Source organism: Pararge aegeria, chromosome 17 (assembly GCF_905163445.1).
Source record: "Pararge aegeria chromosome 17, ilParAegt1.1, whole genome shotgun sequence".
NCBI lineage: Eukaryota > Metazoa > Arthropoda > Insecta > Lepidoptera > Nymphalidae > Pararge > Pararge aegeria.
Genome location: NC_053196.1, coordinates 4087206 through 4106407, shown reverse-complemented (window position 1 = coordinate 4106407; position 19202 = coordinate 4087206). Strand labels below are relative to the sequence as shown.

Below are 19202 nucleotides of genomic sequence, written 5' to 3'. Positions count from 1 at the left end.
AATAGGGTGTGTGTGTTTTAAGGTTATCTTAAATTATAAGCAATTTTATGGTTGCCATAGTTATGGTTGCCATATGTGAATGTGTAAACACAGCTGATGTTATGGTTGCCACTGCATATTTTTATGACATCTTTCTATAGCTTGCTCTCTAAAATTATTGTTTTCAGGAAAAAGAAGTGAAACAAAAGTTTTGCATTATTATGAATACTATAGTATCCTACCACGACAGCTTAGTATGTAGCCCCCTTTCCAACTAGCACTATAAATTACATAAGTTATAAATATTACATAAGTTTCACTTAAATAAAAATATATATAAGTAATAATCAGTTAATCACACACGATGACCATGATTAGTCCCTATTTTTATATTTAGAGGAATTTTATACAAAGATATGGGAAATGTATTTATTTCCAGAACATTCTAAAGAATGAATAAAATCTTTACTGCACTTAAATTAAAGTCAAATTCAGATAACATTTCTTAAAGCGGAATCTCATAAATATCTTTGCTCGTAATTTAGAGTAGTAAAGTAGGTACTTTAATTTAAATAGAGAAATCTTTCTTGATTTGATTACAGTTCTCTCTTTAGTGAAATCGTTACATCACTTTAGTATTTACTTTAGGTGCTACCCAACTTATTGGACAGTATCTTTTGTACTATCTACTAAACAGTACAATCGATATTGTCCATCAAACAAAAATATACATAATATTCAAGAGTTGAAAGTTACTTTTTTATTTCTAATTTAACAACTACTATATATAACAGTGCTATTAACATATTTTTATTGCTTTATCATATTCTCAGAAATAATAAGAGGTATGCAAAAGCTGCCATCTTTAAACCATAACTCGGGTCATCATCTGTCCATACGAAAGGACCGAGTAAGAATACTTTCCTCGAATGCCTATGAAGTTAGGACACGTCATATTATTCGCGTATATGAGTGATACAACGCTAACCAATCGTGTTCGCAAGAGGATATTATACAGGATTTAATAAAAAGTACAAGAAAGCTCTCGACCTGTAGTTGTTTTCATTAAAACTAACAACTTTTGTTTTACAACTTTGTGAAATATTCAATATTCAGTATTTTACATAGTTACTCTACTTGTTACTACTCTGTAATGTAACAGACAAAAGCGCGCGCACCGCGACTCTATCGTGCGGTCACTGACCCGACTACACGAAGTTGTCGAATAACATGTATTTGCTTTAACAGTGTAATGTCACTTTAAAGGAATTACATGATTTTTTATTTTTTTGTTAGAAATGATTTAATACTGAATTTCGTAATGTCGTAGTAAAAAAGTAGTTAGTTCTAATGATAGGAACTATGTACAAGGTTAAGGTAGCTGGTATTTGCTGGTCTGGTATTTTTTATTTAATCCTGTATACACGTGAAATATTCGCAAAATGCTCGAGAAGTATTTAGTGTTCTGATATGTTATAAGTTATAACTGTAAGGCCCAGTTCAGACAAAACACAAAAATTCTCGCCAAGACAGGCTTGAGAATTCTATCGGCTCCGCGGTTCACATCGACAGTAAAAATACTTCGAGACGGTGTGACATGAAAGAATAGTCCGCGCAAGAAGAGGCGCGTCAACGCGAGGCAACGCGATTAAATTCCCTGTCGTACAAAATTTCCGTATCAACACAGCATTACTGAAAGCGAGAGGCCGTGACAGAGTTGCGAACAACGCGAGCGCGTGTCGATGTTAGTTTTCTTCTTTTGACTATGGTAATACAATCCTATTTCCAACGGAGCGAGTAAATTGCCTGGCCATCTTCTCGCTCGGTCTGAACTGACCCTAATGGAATGAGATTCACAGAATCGCATTTTTTACTTTCTTTGATGAAACAAGGGCATGCTTTGACGATTTACAGTCGAGTTGTTGTCGCGTATGTGCCTACCTCAAATTCTACCTTTGGAATTTTTATAATTTAAAATATTGAGTGTTTTGTTTTATATTATAATGCTATATTTAAATATATTTACAACATTTCCTAATGTCTACGTCAACGAAATATTATTCACAACAATTTTGGTCGAATACTGATTTCGGTAACTTTTTTTTAATATTTACAAGAAAGTTACTATACTAAATAGTTATAGGTTGTGTATTATAAGATTATATTTCAAAGTTTACGATTAAATAACATTAACATTGTGTTCATGAATACCTAGTGGCTAGACTCTCTATCTATTTTTACATATGCAAACACAATACGCGCAAAGAGGGTTTCGAAAATCTCACTCTCTTTCCGCCGATTCCGTTTTCCGGTCAATTTGGCTAAACACATGGGAAGAAAATAAATAATAATACCTTCGTTAATAAAATAGAAGCAAATTCCACAGAAAGTACATAATAATATACACTTTTAATTATGTTTTTGTAATTTCGAATTATATTGTGTTGGATTCATTCATTAAAGCAATTGATTAAAATATCTAAACTAGGTATTTATAATAAATAAGTATATAGGTTATTATAATATATAAGTCTAGGTACTGAAGGCGCTTGTTTATTTTAACTCTAACATTTTTATTTATTATGGCACGAATTATTTGCACATAATTCCATATATAGATTTTATATTGGCACATAGAATTCACGGTTTTCTAAATAGGTAATAATAATACTGAAACTTTATTTGAATTATAAAATCTAAATACTGACCGCAGTAATAGTGATACATCCAGTAACAGTAACAGTTACATTAAATGTTGGGGACAAGGAGAGTGGCAGCGTAAACGATATCTCCAGGAATCTTTTCAACGAATTCCACTGAGCTTGACATTTGCAAGATAGCCATACAGCTTTTTACATCCTCCTCCATAGCTTGGAGAAAACCAATGTCAACAGTGTCAAGGTTTAACAAACCTAGTCGGGTAGGTACTTAACAATTGTTTATATGTGGCTATAGTTTACGCTTTGTGCATCACTGTCGACTGTTGACTGATATCACGCAATAAAATTACAAGTAGGAAACATAAAAAGGTTTGCCACATAGTATCCGGTGAAATAGGAACTATTGGCTATGAAGCTACAATTTAAAAGTTTAAATTCTATGTCTTGGGAAGTTAATAACTTTACATCACTTTGCAGCGGTATACGTGCAGCAAAAACATCGAAACCTATCAAGAGTAACGGTGAAGGATCCAGTAATATTAATCTAAATCAGCAGTAATGGTGAAACATCCAATAATATTATTCTAAATGTTTGGATGGGTCGGTCGGCGGTGCTGCCGAGGTCGGTGGCTCGTGGAGCAACGGCAGCGGCAACGGGGGCAAAGGCAGCGGCAATGCAAACGCTCTTGACTGGAAGTTTGCCAAGGATTGTAGCAATGCCGCCGAGTGTTCGTGCGCCTTGCGACGTAACTCTGCTACGCTGGATGAGCGTGCTTCCTCTTTGGGACAGCAAGGGCATGGAGCTCCCCAACCTGAAAAGATTATTATAATTAAAACCTTTTTCAATAACTATAGCTGTTGCCCGACTTAAATAGCCTATATTATAGGTACACTGTTATGACGCTGTCGGCATTCACCACGTAATCAAAGGCATTAAGGGCCCACTGTATTTCTTAATTACACTATGATGGTACCGTGAAGCTTGAAAATGGAAGGTGTTTAGTAGTTCTCCTTATATACGCTAGTAAGTAGTAAACTGGGATCCACCGAGTATGGCCTCATTAGATTGGCCGATGAAAATAAATTAGGTACGGAAGTAAAAATATATTTGATTTACAATAACAACAAACAGAATTAAGAACATACAGAATCCGTAATACTGAAGCATCAACAACCACTCCACTTTAGCAGTCTCTCGAACAGGCGGTGTTGTGTATATATATAGATTGTGGACTGTATTAAAGATCATGTATTGAAATTAAACTGATTGCTGGTTAACTAGGATATTTATTTTGTTACAAAGTTTAGTAAATGCACTGAGACCGCCGATGCGTGAATTGTAGTGCCGGCCACGTAAGCGTAGCTCGCGGGCCTTCCCCCGCGGACCGGTTTCGATGCATACTAGTGGGCATCGAACAGGCGGTGAGTCATTTCATTCATTTAACAGTTGACAGTAATTAATTTACCTCTAATGTTCTTAACGTATTAATATGAAATGACGAAATGGGAAAAGTTTGTGAACTAGCAACGTTCCGCGGATATGAAGTGAGACGTATTTGGGGCGTCTTTCTGTTTTTGGACACAATGGCTGTATGAGTTTTCTGCACGTTCTTAATTCTGTGACCGCAAAAGTGAAAATTGTTATTGTATTCTGTTCACACGATATCATTCACATCATGATATTTTAATATGTAAGTTAGTATGTTTGTGCCAATTCTGGCTTCTTTGTATGATGCTAATGCGGATTGTTCCGCTGTTATCTTGTAATCCTTTCATAACGTCTATTTTAGGATAATTACTCATATTACATTGCATTATTTGGTACGTCAAGCGGCGTGATGGCTATATGTGATGTGTTTTATGTACTGCGAAGTCATTGCATACGTATTTTGTTGCTGAATAATAACTAACTTGTAGAATTCAACGCGCTTTAAAGGTTGCCAAAATTTAATTGCCTGTTAAGGAAAATCTAAAACTGCCAGCCCGCTTAGAGTAGTGTTGTACATCCCTACTTTATCCCTGAGATCATAAGAAACTTGCATGTTACTATGGTTGTAATAAAAGTTAATTATATGTTAAAAATGAAATATTCATTCTTTTTAATACATTAATAGAGTAATGTTTTTTTTTTTTGTGCAATTATAATCAGTAGACTTGCCTCTATGGTCTTATGAGTGGAGGAGTGGAGTTGATGGGTTCGATCCTGACAGAGACAATTTGTTTTTTTTTTTTAATTTACAAGCTTTGACCATGGTTTGTTACCACACTGCTGACAAAGACGTTCCACCAAGCGATTTAGCAATACCTCTAATAGATTAGCCGGCTATGAACAGAATCATCACTTACCATCAGGTAAGGCGTAGGTTGAGTATTATGTGGCTTAAGACCTTACCTTTCAATGGGAAAAACGGCTGCGACAGATGGCTGAGATGTTGCGACAAGTGTGAGAGGTGTGGTGGTAGGAACAGTGGTGGCGGAGGAGCGGGCGTCGGGTCAGAACTGCTCGCTGGCGAAGAACGAAAGGCACCGGTACTGTAACAAAGACTAAATTATAGCTGAATATGTCTGTGTATATAAACTATATTTATACTCATAAGCTAATATCAGATATACCTTTACCTAAGTTAAAACAATATATTAAAATACATCTATTCAATCGTGGTTACAACACGATTGATGAATTCCTTAATGACAAGGCTACTTGGCAGGCCACTCCGCTCTCATGTCTCGCAAGTTATACCAATTGTAAAGATTGTTTAAGTATAAAATGATGTTGAAAAAGAGCAATCTGCTGAGTTTCTTGCTGGTTCTTTTCGGTAGAATCTACCTTCCGAACCGGTGGTAGAGTCACTAGAAACAGACTGACTTGACGTTTCAAAAGCATATAAACTAGGACTACTTGAAATAAATGGATTTTAAATTTGCTTAGGATTTCTGCTTCATTTTCCCGTGGCGTACATACAGGGTATGCACTAAGTAGGCAGACTGGAGATATTCTCCTTTTTTATATCACTTGCCCGATTATTTATACCCTACACTAAGAGTGTATTGACTTTCGGGGAAATTGATGTTTGTAATTAAAATCATAGGTACGAATGTGTAACTTTTCTGTCTTTAACATTTAAATTAAAAGTTATAAAAATAATTTGTTTCATTTATTGGATAGAAGCAGGAGTTACTTTGCGGAAATCCATGATATCTATATATATAAAAGAGAAAGTGTGTGGGTATGTTCCGTATAGGCTACGAAACCGACCGATTTCAGTGAAACTTTCAGGGAATCTCCGGATTGACCTGGCGAGTAATCCTGTAAAGTTTGGTGACGATCGGAGCACACCTATTTTTGAACTGTCAAACTGTCAAATACAGCTTTTATTTACTATGATGATATTCTATTGTTGGGTGTACATGGGTGTAGATAATGATCTTCACCCGCTCGAGAAGAGAATAGAAGAGAATGAATACGGAGAGAAATAAATGATTTAATATATTATGAGACTTAAATTAAAAATTTAATGATGTAAGTTTATTGTTTAAATAAAATAAAGCAAAATCTAGCCCGGCGAAGAAAGCTGGGTACGCTAGTATAGTATGAAAATTAAGCTTATTTTGCTATACTGCGGAGAATCTTTATGGTGTAATTTATAATTTCTTCAATCCTTACGCCACACCAAACAGATCTTCGGCAATGTACTCTACGCACGTATTGCTCCAAAACTGGAGCATCGTCAGGAGATGTTGACTTTACAATGAATTGTAATGAAAAATAATTATTGTTAAGTTCATTATAACAAATAATATTTGCTTTGCTAAAATAAGTTATGCTTGATGTTTTTCTTTATTCCACTACAAGTTAACCCTTGACTGCAATCTCACCTTCTGGTAAGTGATGATGCAGTCTAAGATGGTAACGGGCTAACCTTTTAGGGGTATGGCGGTTATATTAAACGCATACCCCTCGATATTCGGCGATTAAGCGTTCTGGTGCGGTGCGAACGCTAAATCGCTTAGCGGCACGTCTGTCGGTAGGGTGGTAACTATCCACGACAGAAGCCTCCCACCAGACCAGACCAGAGAAAATTCAGCAAATATAAATTCCCAAATTTCCCCTTCCGGTTGAATCCGGGACCGTCGTCCCGTAATGCTATCTGTTGAAGTAATGCTAACTGTAAACGAAAGTATGGTGTTTTATGGCGAATAGTACATATACGCAGGCGAAGCCGCATACAAAATATCTAGTGTTACAAAATATAAGATATGCAAAATACTCTATTCATTAAGTCACTACAATTTGCGAAATGAAAATGTTATTGACGTGACTGGCGCTGGCGAAGGCATCGCACTCCTTTGATCTGCGCAAATCCACTTTGCGAGCAGCCAACCGGCCGCAAGAGACCGCCGAGACGCCTTTTCTTATTTCGTTTTCTGTTTTGTATCAAATTCACTTAGCTTGATTGTATTAACTGACTTGATATTATTGTCAAAACATGTTAGAATTCATGTTACCTACTGATAACGACACGGGGATATCTTTACTTCGTCTGTTTCAACAACAAACTCCATCCGTCAACAAAACTAACGACGGTATATCGCTGATGCATCCGTTTTAATATATTAATGTCATGAACATTCGCTGTGAATCAAATATCATGGCATGGGTCTCCTCAATGAATGAGAAGGTTCTAGGTCGTAGTCCACCACGCTGGTCTAGTCCATCTCGGTATATTTCACATGCCTTAAGTTATGCGGAGTTCACATGCATGCAGGTTACCTCACGATCCGTAAACACAAGTGATATGTTATACATTGAAACGAGCAATTCTTGTATATATATATATATATACGAATGGAATCTCGGAATCGGCTCCAACGATTTTCATGAAGTTTAGTATACAGGGGGTTTCGGGGGCTATAAATCGATCTAGCTAGGATTTATTTTTAGAAAATGTCATTTTATTGTTTTCCGGTGATAGCCGATTTGGTGCAACGAAGTTGCACGGTCAATTATAACGCATATAGCTCCGAAAAACGAGAGTTGATTGCTGGGTATCAAACCTGGTCTTCGCGAAAAGGAGGCCGAGGTTTTAACCACTTCGCTAGCGCCGCTTTACTATTTTTAGTTCTCGTGAGAAAAAAAATGACAGACATAAAGAAATTTACAAGTAAACACGTCGCTGGACCCAAGCGACATAGGACCGTATTTTTAAAACTCCCTACAAAAGACCTACGAGTATATCCAGCAGTAGACATGAATCGGTTGATATGATGATGATTTTGAGGTCTATGTCCAGCAGTGGATGTCCATTGGTTAGTTATAAAAGTTAAAACTTAGTTATTAAATCTACGTTGTTTTTTTTTAATAAATATACTACGACAATACACACATCGCCATCTAGCCCCAAAGTAAGCGTAACTTGTGTTCTGGGTACTAAGACGACTCATGAATATTTTTATGAATGATATACAGAAATACTTACAATATACAAATAAATACACTCACAAACATTCATGATCATCACACAAACATTTTCCAGTTGTAGGAATCGAACCCACGGCCTTGGAAACAGAAAGCGGGGTCGCTGCCCACTGCGTCAATCGGCTTTCAAATGTATGTTTACCAATCCGCACTGGGCAAGCGTGGTGGACTATGGCTTTAACCCAGTGGTGTGCACTAGGTTTCTTACCAGGGTATGCATGCATTATGCAACAGGGAAATTGCATAAAACTGCCAAAATTCTCCTCCTATACCAGTTATATATCAATTTTAGGGTATGCAGTGCTTTTGCGGATAAAGGGCACGCCACTGCTTGAACCCCTTCTTATTGTGGAAGAGGATCCTTGCTCTGTAGTAATGCAACATCGTCATATCGTTGATATGATGATGTTGACAAAAGACCTATGTCCGGCAGTGGATATCCATTGGTCGACATGACTTAGTAATTACGTGTGCGTAACTTCAGTAAGATGCTTCGCAATGACAGGGCAACAAACACATAAACACTTTCACATTTATAAAGTGAATTTCATGACGGTAAGTGCAAAATTTCGTAGGAGTAAATGCAGAGGACAGAGCCTGGAACACTTCACGAACAGATTGAGACAATGAAATGAACGGGAGGTGTCGCACCGCTCCGCTATTCTCTTAGTGCATACTTGATGTACCGCGACGATGCGACCGAGGCATAAGCGGTAGCGGGTCGACAGGCGTTTTTGATGAATGTATTGTATTTGAGTGGTGATAGCTGAGTGGTTAAGACTTTGGCTTCACTTTCGGGTTGCCGAGTTCGCATTCCAGCACATAACTTACCTTAGTTATGTGCGTTTTAACCAATTATGATATCACTTGCTTCAAAATTGCTATGTGTGCTTAATATTATGGAGCAGTGGTTAAGCCGAACATAGGTAACGAGGAAAAAAGTTTTAATGGCTTTCTATGCTGCGCTTTAAACTATGTTTTGACACTTGTCCACAATTTATTCATAATATAAAAAAACCTTCTTGTCGGTAACAACTACGTAAATAAAATGTCTGTTTGAGAACTTGAGACGTTTTCTCGCTAAGGACAATGGGACAGACAGCCGCATCACGTTATGTAGGTATAGATGACGCTCACTATGATATTTTTCTTGTATTTTCAATGTTACACAGGTTGTTTGTTGATAGCAGAATGTAGACGCCATTGTTTTTGCGGAAGGTAGAAACAATCCAGTGAGATAACAAATGACATTTTCAAAGACAAATACCGATTATACACATATTATAATTATTCGTTATCTATGTAACATCTAATTTAAAAACAAAAACTATTTGGTTTCGCCCCTTGCACAAGACTAAAAGTAAATGTTTATTTATTTATTCATAAAACACAACAGCAATTAATTGTAACTACATTCATAAAGAAATTGAATTATGTGTTAGAATTACAAATTGTGTCTAGTGCAATAATCAAATATAGGTGTATACAGCATTATCGTTGTTATCTCCGGTCACATTATAAAAAAATAAAAACTTAAATGAGTATTCAACTTAATTGTAAGTATTTAAATTAAAAAATAAGTATAAAAGTTTTAAAAATAACAATGCAAATATGAATTATGTTCGAGTAATGGCTCGCTACCGCCTGTGTCTTGTACCCGGAATTCCCCCGGGCACTCGTTCAATGGAATCAAAGGATTTGCGTTCATTACAGATGGTAATAATTGATAGGTGCTACGGGTGCCAGTGCCGGCGCGGCCACCGCATTCCGTCCTAGCACTTTTACAAATACGTTTACTTACTCTGCGAGAGTTGATCAATAACACGTACGGATCGCAATAACGGGCCCTGATTTTGTATCTTTTTCTAGCTGTGGTGTTAGGGGGATGAGCTTAGTCCCTACAAGTCAAGTATTGCTTTTTTCCAATAGGTCTATAAAAGGCACTTTTGATGCGTAGGTACATATATACCAATTTACTTACTGGGGTTTCAAACGATTATCGGTCTAAGACACATCCTACTACAAATTTAGCCAGGTATGCTTCTTGTTGTCACCATCTCATATTCTCAATTAGAACCATTTAGTGACCAATTCACACCCAAGCTTTTCTATCGAATACAACGTCAACAAAGTTGGAGGTTCTTTAAACTTAGATGCTAAAGTATAGAAATATGTATTTTATGGGCATATATATGCACCCCCTAACTTTTTTCTGTAACTCTTTTTTTGTTTTGGTTGCTGGAAGAAATCGCTACATAGCGATAATCGCTATATGGCCGCCAAATTGTATACGTTGTTTTGTTATACTTTTCTTTTTGTTCTATGTACTTTTTGTGGTGTGCAATAAAAGTATATTAATTCATTCATTAAATTTTTCGCAGGCCTTTTTCGACGTAGATTCTAGCCTCCGTTCCTTTTCGGGGGGAAAAAGTTCGCGCCCGGCACGCACATCTTACTTTCCGAGTTATCTGCGTTTAAAGAAGTAAATATAACTTTCTTTAACAATGAAGGAAAATATCGTGGAAAAATTTTGCCTGTGAGTTCTCCATATTGTTCTCAAGGGGTGCGAAGTCTTGAACCTGTTCTGGACCAGCGTGGACTATGGCCTTCTCATTCGGAGAGGAGACTAGTGGCTGGTAGAGGACCGGTAATGGGCTGATGATGACGATGATGATGATGATGATGATGATGATAATAATGATCACTTATTTGTACCACTACCTTGTATTCTATTCAAATGTAGAAGAAAATGTCTGTTTGAACGCCTACAATGATTTATATTTACATTAATCCGTTACATGATGTTTAAAAGAATAAAATAAATTGCTGTTTCCTACTTTTTATTTTTGTATGAATTCAAAACCATAAAGCTATAAAACTTAATATATATATGAATATAATTAAGTATTAATAAATATACTTTTATTGTACACCACAAAAATCACATAAAACATAAAAGCAATAGCAATATAAATTATACAAATTTGGCGGCTTAATCGCTACATAGCGATCTCTTAGGTTACTAATAACGTATAAAAACGAATATAGAAAAAAGGTTGCTGGTCATAATACACATATACAAAGTGTAACCCAATAATGAAATAATGTATGTTAAAGTATACTTCACAAAAATCACCCTGTAAAAATATTAAATCAAAAGAAACATATTTATTTTTACATACAAATTGAAAACATTCTCATTGTTTACTTATGACCACCCTATCGAATGTAAAAGACCGACACATGCATAGTACCTACGCTACGCGACGCGTATAAAGTTACAAGACTCATATGATTTTAATTTCGAACGTGATGTTAGGGCTGCTTCTGATTTCTTTCAGTAAAAACTTAGGCAGTGGTTTACTCTCAAGCTATTAGCGTTTCGGTTTCACAGATAAGCCTCTAAAGCCTGATAAGTATGATTTCGGTTTTCATTTACACGTTGTATATATATATATATATATATATATACAACAATATTATAAATAACTACGAACATAACGAATATTGTTACCCCCGAAGCCTGTAAAGTATTATTTCGGTTTTCATTTATATAAAGTCAAAGTCGAAAATATCTTTATTCAAGTAGGCCCATAGGTGGCTCTTTTGATGCGTACGTAAGAATTACACGGTAGTGAGGTGATAGCGATAACCACATTCGTAAACTTAAAACTAAATCTACGAGGATTCCAAACGCGTCCTGGTCTAAACCCACAACAAACTTAGCCGGGTGGTTTTTTTTTTGTTACCACCATCTCACAATGCATCTCACATCTCTCATATATATATGAGAGATATACAATATCATAAATTATTACCAACATAGAGAAGACTGTTACAGGTATAACTTGAATTTTACATAAACACGAAAAGCCTACTAAGATTCCGTCACAGGGGTCAATCCTGAAGTTTGTCGCCTAACGAAGCGTACCTCTATTAATTGGTTAGGTGGGGGGAGCCACCCGGTCGTCCAAACCTCCTTGAGGACGCTAATATGAATATTCAACTAGCGAATTGAACACAAGGCGTGGTACTGTGGAACAAAGGGAATAGATGGTACCCTTAATACCGTTACTAATTTTGATTACAGAGTAAGTAGAAATTGAGTGCCACTGTTTGGGAATGTCTTTGATTAAATAGTAAATTGGTACGAATTGAATTTCCTCGTTGATGCTCGCAATCAAATGTCGAGGTTTTATGCGGGAGTATTAGAATTTATTCATTAGGTGTTTGGGAGCCCTTTCGTATTTAATTCTTGATTATTTACAGTGTTATTATTAATTTAAACTGGTGACACAAGAGCTGGCACTTATTTAGCCCAACGGCTAAGTCTAGCAACTCAAAGGGGCAATGCCCATAAGTGAACAGTTAGACGGCTTATATTTATTGAAAAAAATAATTTTAGTTTGTAATTATTATAACTTAAAGACTGATTTGAAGATACTTAGTTAAATAAGCTAACTAGGTAGTAAAAAAAAATTTTAACTGCCACTAGACCAACTATTTTGTTACTATATTTAGCTACAGGTCACGTGGTTCTGGATTTCTGTATCTTTAAGAATTCTTAGATATTGAGTTTTTCAGTAATAAATTCGCAGCATCAGCATGAAGTTAGGAAATCGGCAGAACAGCCCCACCCATACCATACCCATTTTTAAAAAGTTAATTTTAAAAAGAAAAAAAAAATTCAGTGCCTTTTTTGATAGCCGTTACAAACTTTCCATACTTAAAAAAATTCTTTATTTTGATACTTATTAAAGTAAATATAACATGTTCCTATAATAAATCTGTTCCGGCTAGTCTTAGCAATTACGGTCATTTTGTAGTTAATGTTGTGCACACCTTTAAATGGCTAGTCATACTGATTAGAAACAAAATATTTGTCATTTTCCTTTAATATGTATGTATTGTGAACAAGCTGTTCGTGTTCTTTTTTTAAATAAATAAATAAAGTAAATAAAATAAAACCACTAAGTTTACCGCTGCGCCAACCAGCCCGTCAGTACCGCAACACATATGCTGCTAGTTACCAACTCGCGCAAAACATTACTCCCTGCGCTGAGTGTGTGGTAGCTCTAAGTCACCAGTATACAAAGGATTATAATTTTTAGTTTTTCTTGTTGTAATTTTAATGTTGTTTAACTTTTCGTATTTTTATTATAGTTTGTAGTATTAATAACTGTCATTTTGTAGTAAATGCTGTGCACACCTTTAAGTGGCTAGACACACTGATTAGAAACAAAATATTTGTCATTTTCCTTTAATATGTATGTATTGTGAACAAGCTGTTGGTGTTCTTTTTTTAAATAAATAAATAAAGAAATAAAATAAAACCACAAAGTTTACCGCTTCGCCAACTAGTCCGTCAGTACCGCAACACATATGCTGCTAGTTACCAACTCGCGCAAAACATTACTCCCAGCGCTGAGTGTGTGGTAGCTCTAAGTCGCCAGTATACAAACACTCAAAGCACATATACTAGTGTGTATAGTGTGGCACGGCGCCCCTAGTGTCGCTATAATCAGTTAATTGCATGAATAATTGAACGCGCTCATTTACCTACACTACACCTCCCGTACTCGCCTCCTAGAGGGAGGTACCTGTCTTATCGCTGACTTAGGTGCTTGCGCGATTAAAATCATTTTGCACTCTATATACCAAAGGGATGTGAGATTTTTACGTGCTCATAAAATTCGTTATTACTGACTTCAGACTCCACAAAAAAAAACATTTTTCATTTGTTGAAATGTACTTACTTACTATCTTAAAGATGAAAGAGATAAATAGGTAGGTACAAAAATGTTTAAAAAAAAATCCGTAGCGTAAATACTTATCGGTCTTTTATCTTCAATGTCATAAGTAAACACTGAGAATGTTATGAATTATTTTGTATGGAAAAATAAATAGGCTTCTTATAATTTAATATTTTTACAGGTCGATTCCTTATGAAGTATAAACTATACAGCCTTAACAGTATTTCTATTCTGTTTTATAATAGTTATAAGTTCATTATCTCTCGTGCCAAAATAAAGGTTCTGATTTAGCTGAATGTTAATACAAACACCCAACGCTGGTATTCTTCATAATATAGTTATTGCCTGTCGTTTTTCTATTGACAGTTTGTAAAATTTTCGGACGCTTTCAATTTTTGGTTTCTTTTTATATTTATGAGACTGCGTTCCGCAGTAGCCATTACATGTGTGGAACTCGACCTCCTGTGGGATTACATTAAGTTACACAGAGGTGATCAGTTGCCATACACTTTTTTTCAGACGCTCGTTAAACTCTTTTTCATTACCAGCTGGTAATGGGTAAGTTTTAAGTATGAATGAATCAAAAAGTATGATATATGTTTTATGTATTAAATGCTAGTCTGCCTAAAGCTTATTTAAATAAAGAAGTATAGCAGTATTCACTCTATGACGTTGCATCGTCCACCCGTTGCTCGCCTCGTAACGTTCTGGTCTCGTTAACCTAAATTTCGTATGTAAGTGTTAACTAGGTTGATTGACCTGTTGTGTTCGATTTCGCACTAAGCTACCCGACAGAGTGCGAGGTACTCCGTCGGGCAGCCTTTCTGAATTCCTTTGACTCCGTGTACACGCGGAAGAAACTGGTAAAAGAACGGTTTGATATATCCGGAAACCGGTTTAACCTAAATAAATAACGGTTCAAGCCGAGGCCTTAACGCGGCACGGCACGCATTATCCAATTGCAGCCCCTGAACCCCCGTCATGAAATGCCTGAAACGTTTCCATGAATAAATGATCAAAATATAGTTGTGCGATAACGTCGCGCGCGCTCACAAAATGAAAATTAATTATGCAATACGATAAATTGACAGTAATTCAGCGGCGCGGCGCGGCGTGTCGCGGCCTGACACGTAGTGTTTGCGTTGCCTAAGTGGTAATAACATCCCGTAATAAACTGGGTAACTCATAAGTACATTATGCTGAGCGAGCTTTTACTTGAGAATTTAGCGATGAAATTAAGATAATTGCCTCAATGGGCCAGTGGTTAGGTTTGTTTTTCCTTGTGAATAATTTACAGTTCCGCCTGACCTAATTGGCGTGTTTCGGAGAACACGTAAAGCCTCAGCTACTTTCACTAACATGTAATAACCAACTACAGGTGGTTTATTTGGTTCAGTTTCGGGCTTAGTTGGGACCACTGTGGGGTTTTAGTCGGTAGAAGTCCGACCAACACTCCGCCCCCTTGTGGCGAGAGTGATACAAAAGGTCTTTTCTCGGGAGTTTCCAGCGCTTCTCTGGTCTGATAACGTCACTGATATACTAGTCGGTTTTATTTAAATAAAACTGATTCTCTATCATCCAGTTTAACCAGCAGCGGAAATGTTAAAATATATATAAGTAGATACAAGTATATTAAAATGCTCAGATACAGAATATTGTCATTGATCTTTATCATTTGACAGTTTGGTACAGAAAAGTCAATTTTAGTTTTTGAGCCGTTTTAAACTTAGTTTCAAACTGATTTGGTAATTGAGACATGGTATTAGAGTAATTAAGAGGCATATGAAAATTTCAACATCGGTGGTACGAAAACTGTGGTTTCATTAGCAAAGCATTAAGCCAGCGATGGTCAGAGAGATGCTGATTCAAAACCTGCCAGTTACTTATTTTATTTAATGCATTTAAATTTATAAGTACAGTGGACCCCCGGTAATCCAACATGTCTAAGTATTATTATTGAATATTTTTTGGCAATATTCGTTAATGTAGATTATGTATGATTGAACAGGTTACAAGTGACACGTTCGTAAAAAAATCCTGACCATATCCGGTAGCTAGGTCATAGGTAGTACTCTATAATCCGACAAATTAGATAGACACTGCAAATCGTTTGTTGGACGACCGGGGGTCCACTGTATGTCAATAATTACCTGTTTCAAGTAGTCTTCCAGGTTTAAGTCATATCTTCTTATAGTCATATATCTTATAGTCTTTATTTTTTTAGTAAACTGAATATAATTATAAAACAACCAAATTCATTCTATATTAATATTATAACTCTATAAATTGTCACAACATGGTATTTTATCCATACAAAAAATACCTACAGAGACATGAAGAAAGGAGTAGAATATATAAAATAAATATATATACATAAAAGCCTTGTACGTCTTAGACATGCATATTTTTCCTTATTTTAACACATAACTACCTATAAATGACCAAAGAACAATAATGCTTTCGGTTGCGGGGATAGATAATCTAAGGAAAAAAACAATGCCCACCAAGCTTTTACCTCTTATGGTAGCTTATAAATGTTACAGGCAAAGTTTGAAGGTTTGATAAGTTATAACCGCCCGGGCATTTTAAGAACTGAGATCTCACATAGTTCTTAACTGCCATATTATATACTTATATCGATTAGGGGACTCGATTCGCCTACCTTCATTTCAGAACTACTCGAATGGTAGGTGAACCTGGAAGGTGTATGGTCTTAAAGAAAACCCATTGCTCTAATCGGTTTATACGACGCATGAAAACTAAATCCGAAACCTGTACGTTTCTATTTAACCGCGGACATAACCCTATTAAACTTGAGCCATTTTTTTTTTCAATATTGTACGCGGCACCGAACAAGAACGTTTTCGTCCAAAAAACCGTTTTGGTTACAGCTGAAGCAAACATACCAAACCAGACAAAAATCTGAAATTACAAATTCCCACCGCTCACATTCGCTTGGAGGCTCTGGATAAAGCAGTATATACCCGGGCAGTGCTAAGTCTGACAATTATTTTAACTGTGACCGTAACATAAACTAGGCAACGGGATGTTTGTTTAAAACCATAAGCAGTTTAAAGTCCGCGGGGACTGCATTAGCGGGCGCGGATCGACGCAAATGTTATTATTCGCTGACGGATTACCCCCGATCCCGACTGGCTGACTTATTGATTTCTTATTATAGAGCTTTTTTATTATGTTAAATCTCACAAGATTCCCTTTTATGTGTATTAATCAAAATCAAATTACGTTTGTTTTCAACAAGAACATTAAGAAATTTCTCTAAATGTTGATAGTGGCCAGGTAATAAAAAAATTAATAACATTACGACATAAATATACTACGATAATATATACATCGCCATCTAGCCCCAAAGTAAGCGTAGCTTGTGTTATGGGTACCAAGGCGACTGATGAATATTTTTATGAATAATATAAATAAATAAGCCAAATTATATACGTTGTTTTGTTCTACTTTGCTTTTTTATGTACTTTTTGTGGTGTGCAATAAAAGTATATTCATTCATTAATACTTATAATATACAGATAAACACCCAGACACTGAAAAAACAATCATGTTCATCACACCAAGGTTTTGCAGTTGTGGGAATCGAATCCACAGCCTTGGACTCAGAAAGCAGGGTCGCTGCCCACTGTTCCAATAGGCCGACAGAAGTGGCACTGAATGCGCTGCTGTCAGTTCTTCCGTCACCATGATGTGCAGTGAGTATCACTTAACAGAGAAATATAAAAGCGAAGAATGTTTCTCCAATTTTCGTGTCGGCTTCGGTCGTTTCCTAACCCCACGGCCAGCGCGTAATTCCACAAATGGCTGTAACTCGAGCCGCGTCGGTTTAAAATTGAAATTTATATGCACGCATTATACATGAGGTGGGATTACGGGCTCAAAGAAAATGATTGTGCGCCCTAGAGAGATAGTTGGAGTAATGCGGAGTGGATTACATACGCTGCCGGAGCGGGAGGTTAAATGTACCCTATTTTTTTGGTTCCTTTTTTAAATAAATGGGGGTAGAACAACAATTATTGACACTTTAGCGATTGCCATGGACCGACTACGCAAAACAACTTATATTTTACGACACACAATATATATGTCGTGCTGCGCGAACCAGCTCATGGTTAAGATCACCGAATGTGAACTAGTTGGGCAATCTTCCGTTTAAAAGTGTTATACAATCGCTTAAATCGAACATAACTGTGAATAGTTAAAGTGACAGTCGGTGTGCTAAAGTTGTGTGAAGATCCACACTCGACACGTGCTGCCATTAACTGTTCTCATTCTGAGAGAAGACCCGTGCTCTGGAGTGGGCTGAATAAGTGGGTACGCTTAATTAAATAGAACATAACTTTGAATAAGTAGTTAAAGTGAGAAGTGCTCTGTATTGGGCTGGTAATTGGTTAATGATGACTAGAAAATAATTATTGCTACTGTTACATAACATACAGAAAAAAAATTTGCTATTTATGAATTCCTTTTTTACACGCTTTATATTAGCTTCACTTGTATGTTTGTTTGTAACCGACTTCTTTGGGCGCGATTTTGACCCACTTTAAACGGTCAGATTTCTTTCAAACTTTGTAGACATATCGAGGACCGATGACAATACACTAATCTGAAAAGATTATTCCAATTTTCACTATAAAAAATAAGATTTTTTACTAATTACTACAGCGCCATCTAAACCCAAATGTAAAAAACCTATGGCGTTCGCGTACCTAACAAATTACACAGAAAAAATTAAGCTACTAGATGGTAGAGGGCGTTAGCTATTACTTTTTAATGGCCTGTTTTAAATAATAATTAGAACTTGCATTTCGAGAGACAGGCACACAGAATAAAAAAAAAAAAAATTTATCTCTTTAATGGTGGATGGGTTACCGATTAATTTTGCTCTAATAAAAATAATAGATGAAGAAAAACTAAAAAAAAATCGCTATTATGAATAAACTAAAAGAAAGAAATTAGTTTAGTTTTTTATACCAAGCGTGTTTTTTTAGTTTGTTTGAACTATTTGATTATTATGTTTACCACCAGAAGAGATTGCCGTCAAGTTTTGGACTTTAGTAGTGTAGTGGTATAAAAAAAATAACTTCCACGTCCGCCGAAGAATATTAATTAGGGAATAGAAGTCTTATCTCTTCGAAAAAATAGAGTTAAGGCATTTAATAAATTGCCCATAAAAAAATAGAAGAAACAAAATTCAACGTCATTAAAATATAAAAATCTCATAATCACTTTGTAAATATTAGTGTTCCATTAATATAAAAGTATAAAAAGCGGGCCGTCTCGGTAATTTCGTGAGGGAGAGGCGATTAC

General features: G+C 36.1%; 1 protein-coding gene across 1 annotated transcript in view; it reads right to left on the bottom strand.

The window, feature by feature from the left end:
- Positions 1–2693: 2693 nt before the first annotated feature.
- Positions 2694–19202, bottom strand: part of LOC120631232 (dorsal root ganglia homeobox protein-like) — an 81794-nt gene continuing 65285 nt past the window's right edge. Inside the window, exons 8-9 of the mRNA XM_039900714.1 lie at positions 5032–5171; positions 2694–3451 (exon numbers count right to left, since the gene is read on the bottom strand). Of these exons, the coding sequence (XP_039756648.1) occupies positions 3219–3451; positions 5032–5171 (373 nt within the window). The 3' untranslated portion in view covers positions 2694–3218. The remainder of the gene's footprint in view (positions 3452–5031; positions 5172–19202) is intronic.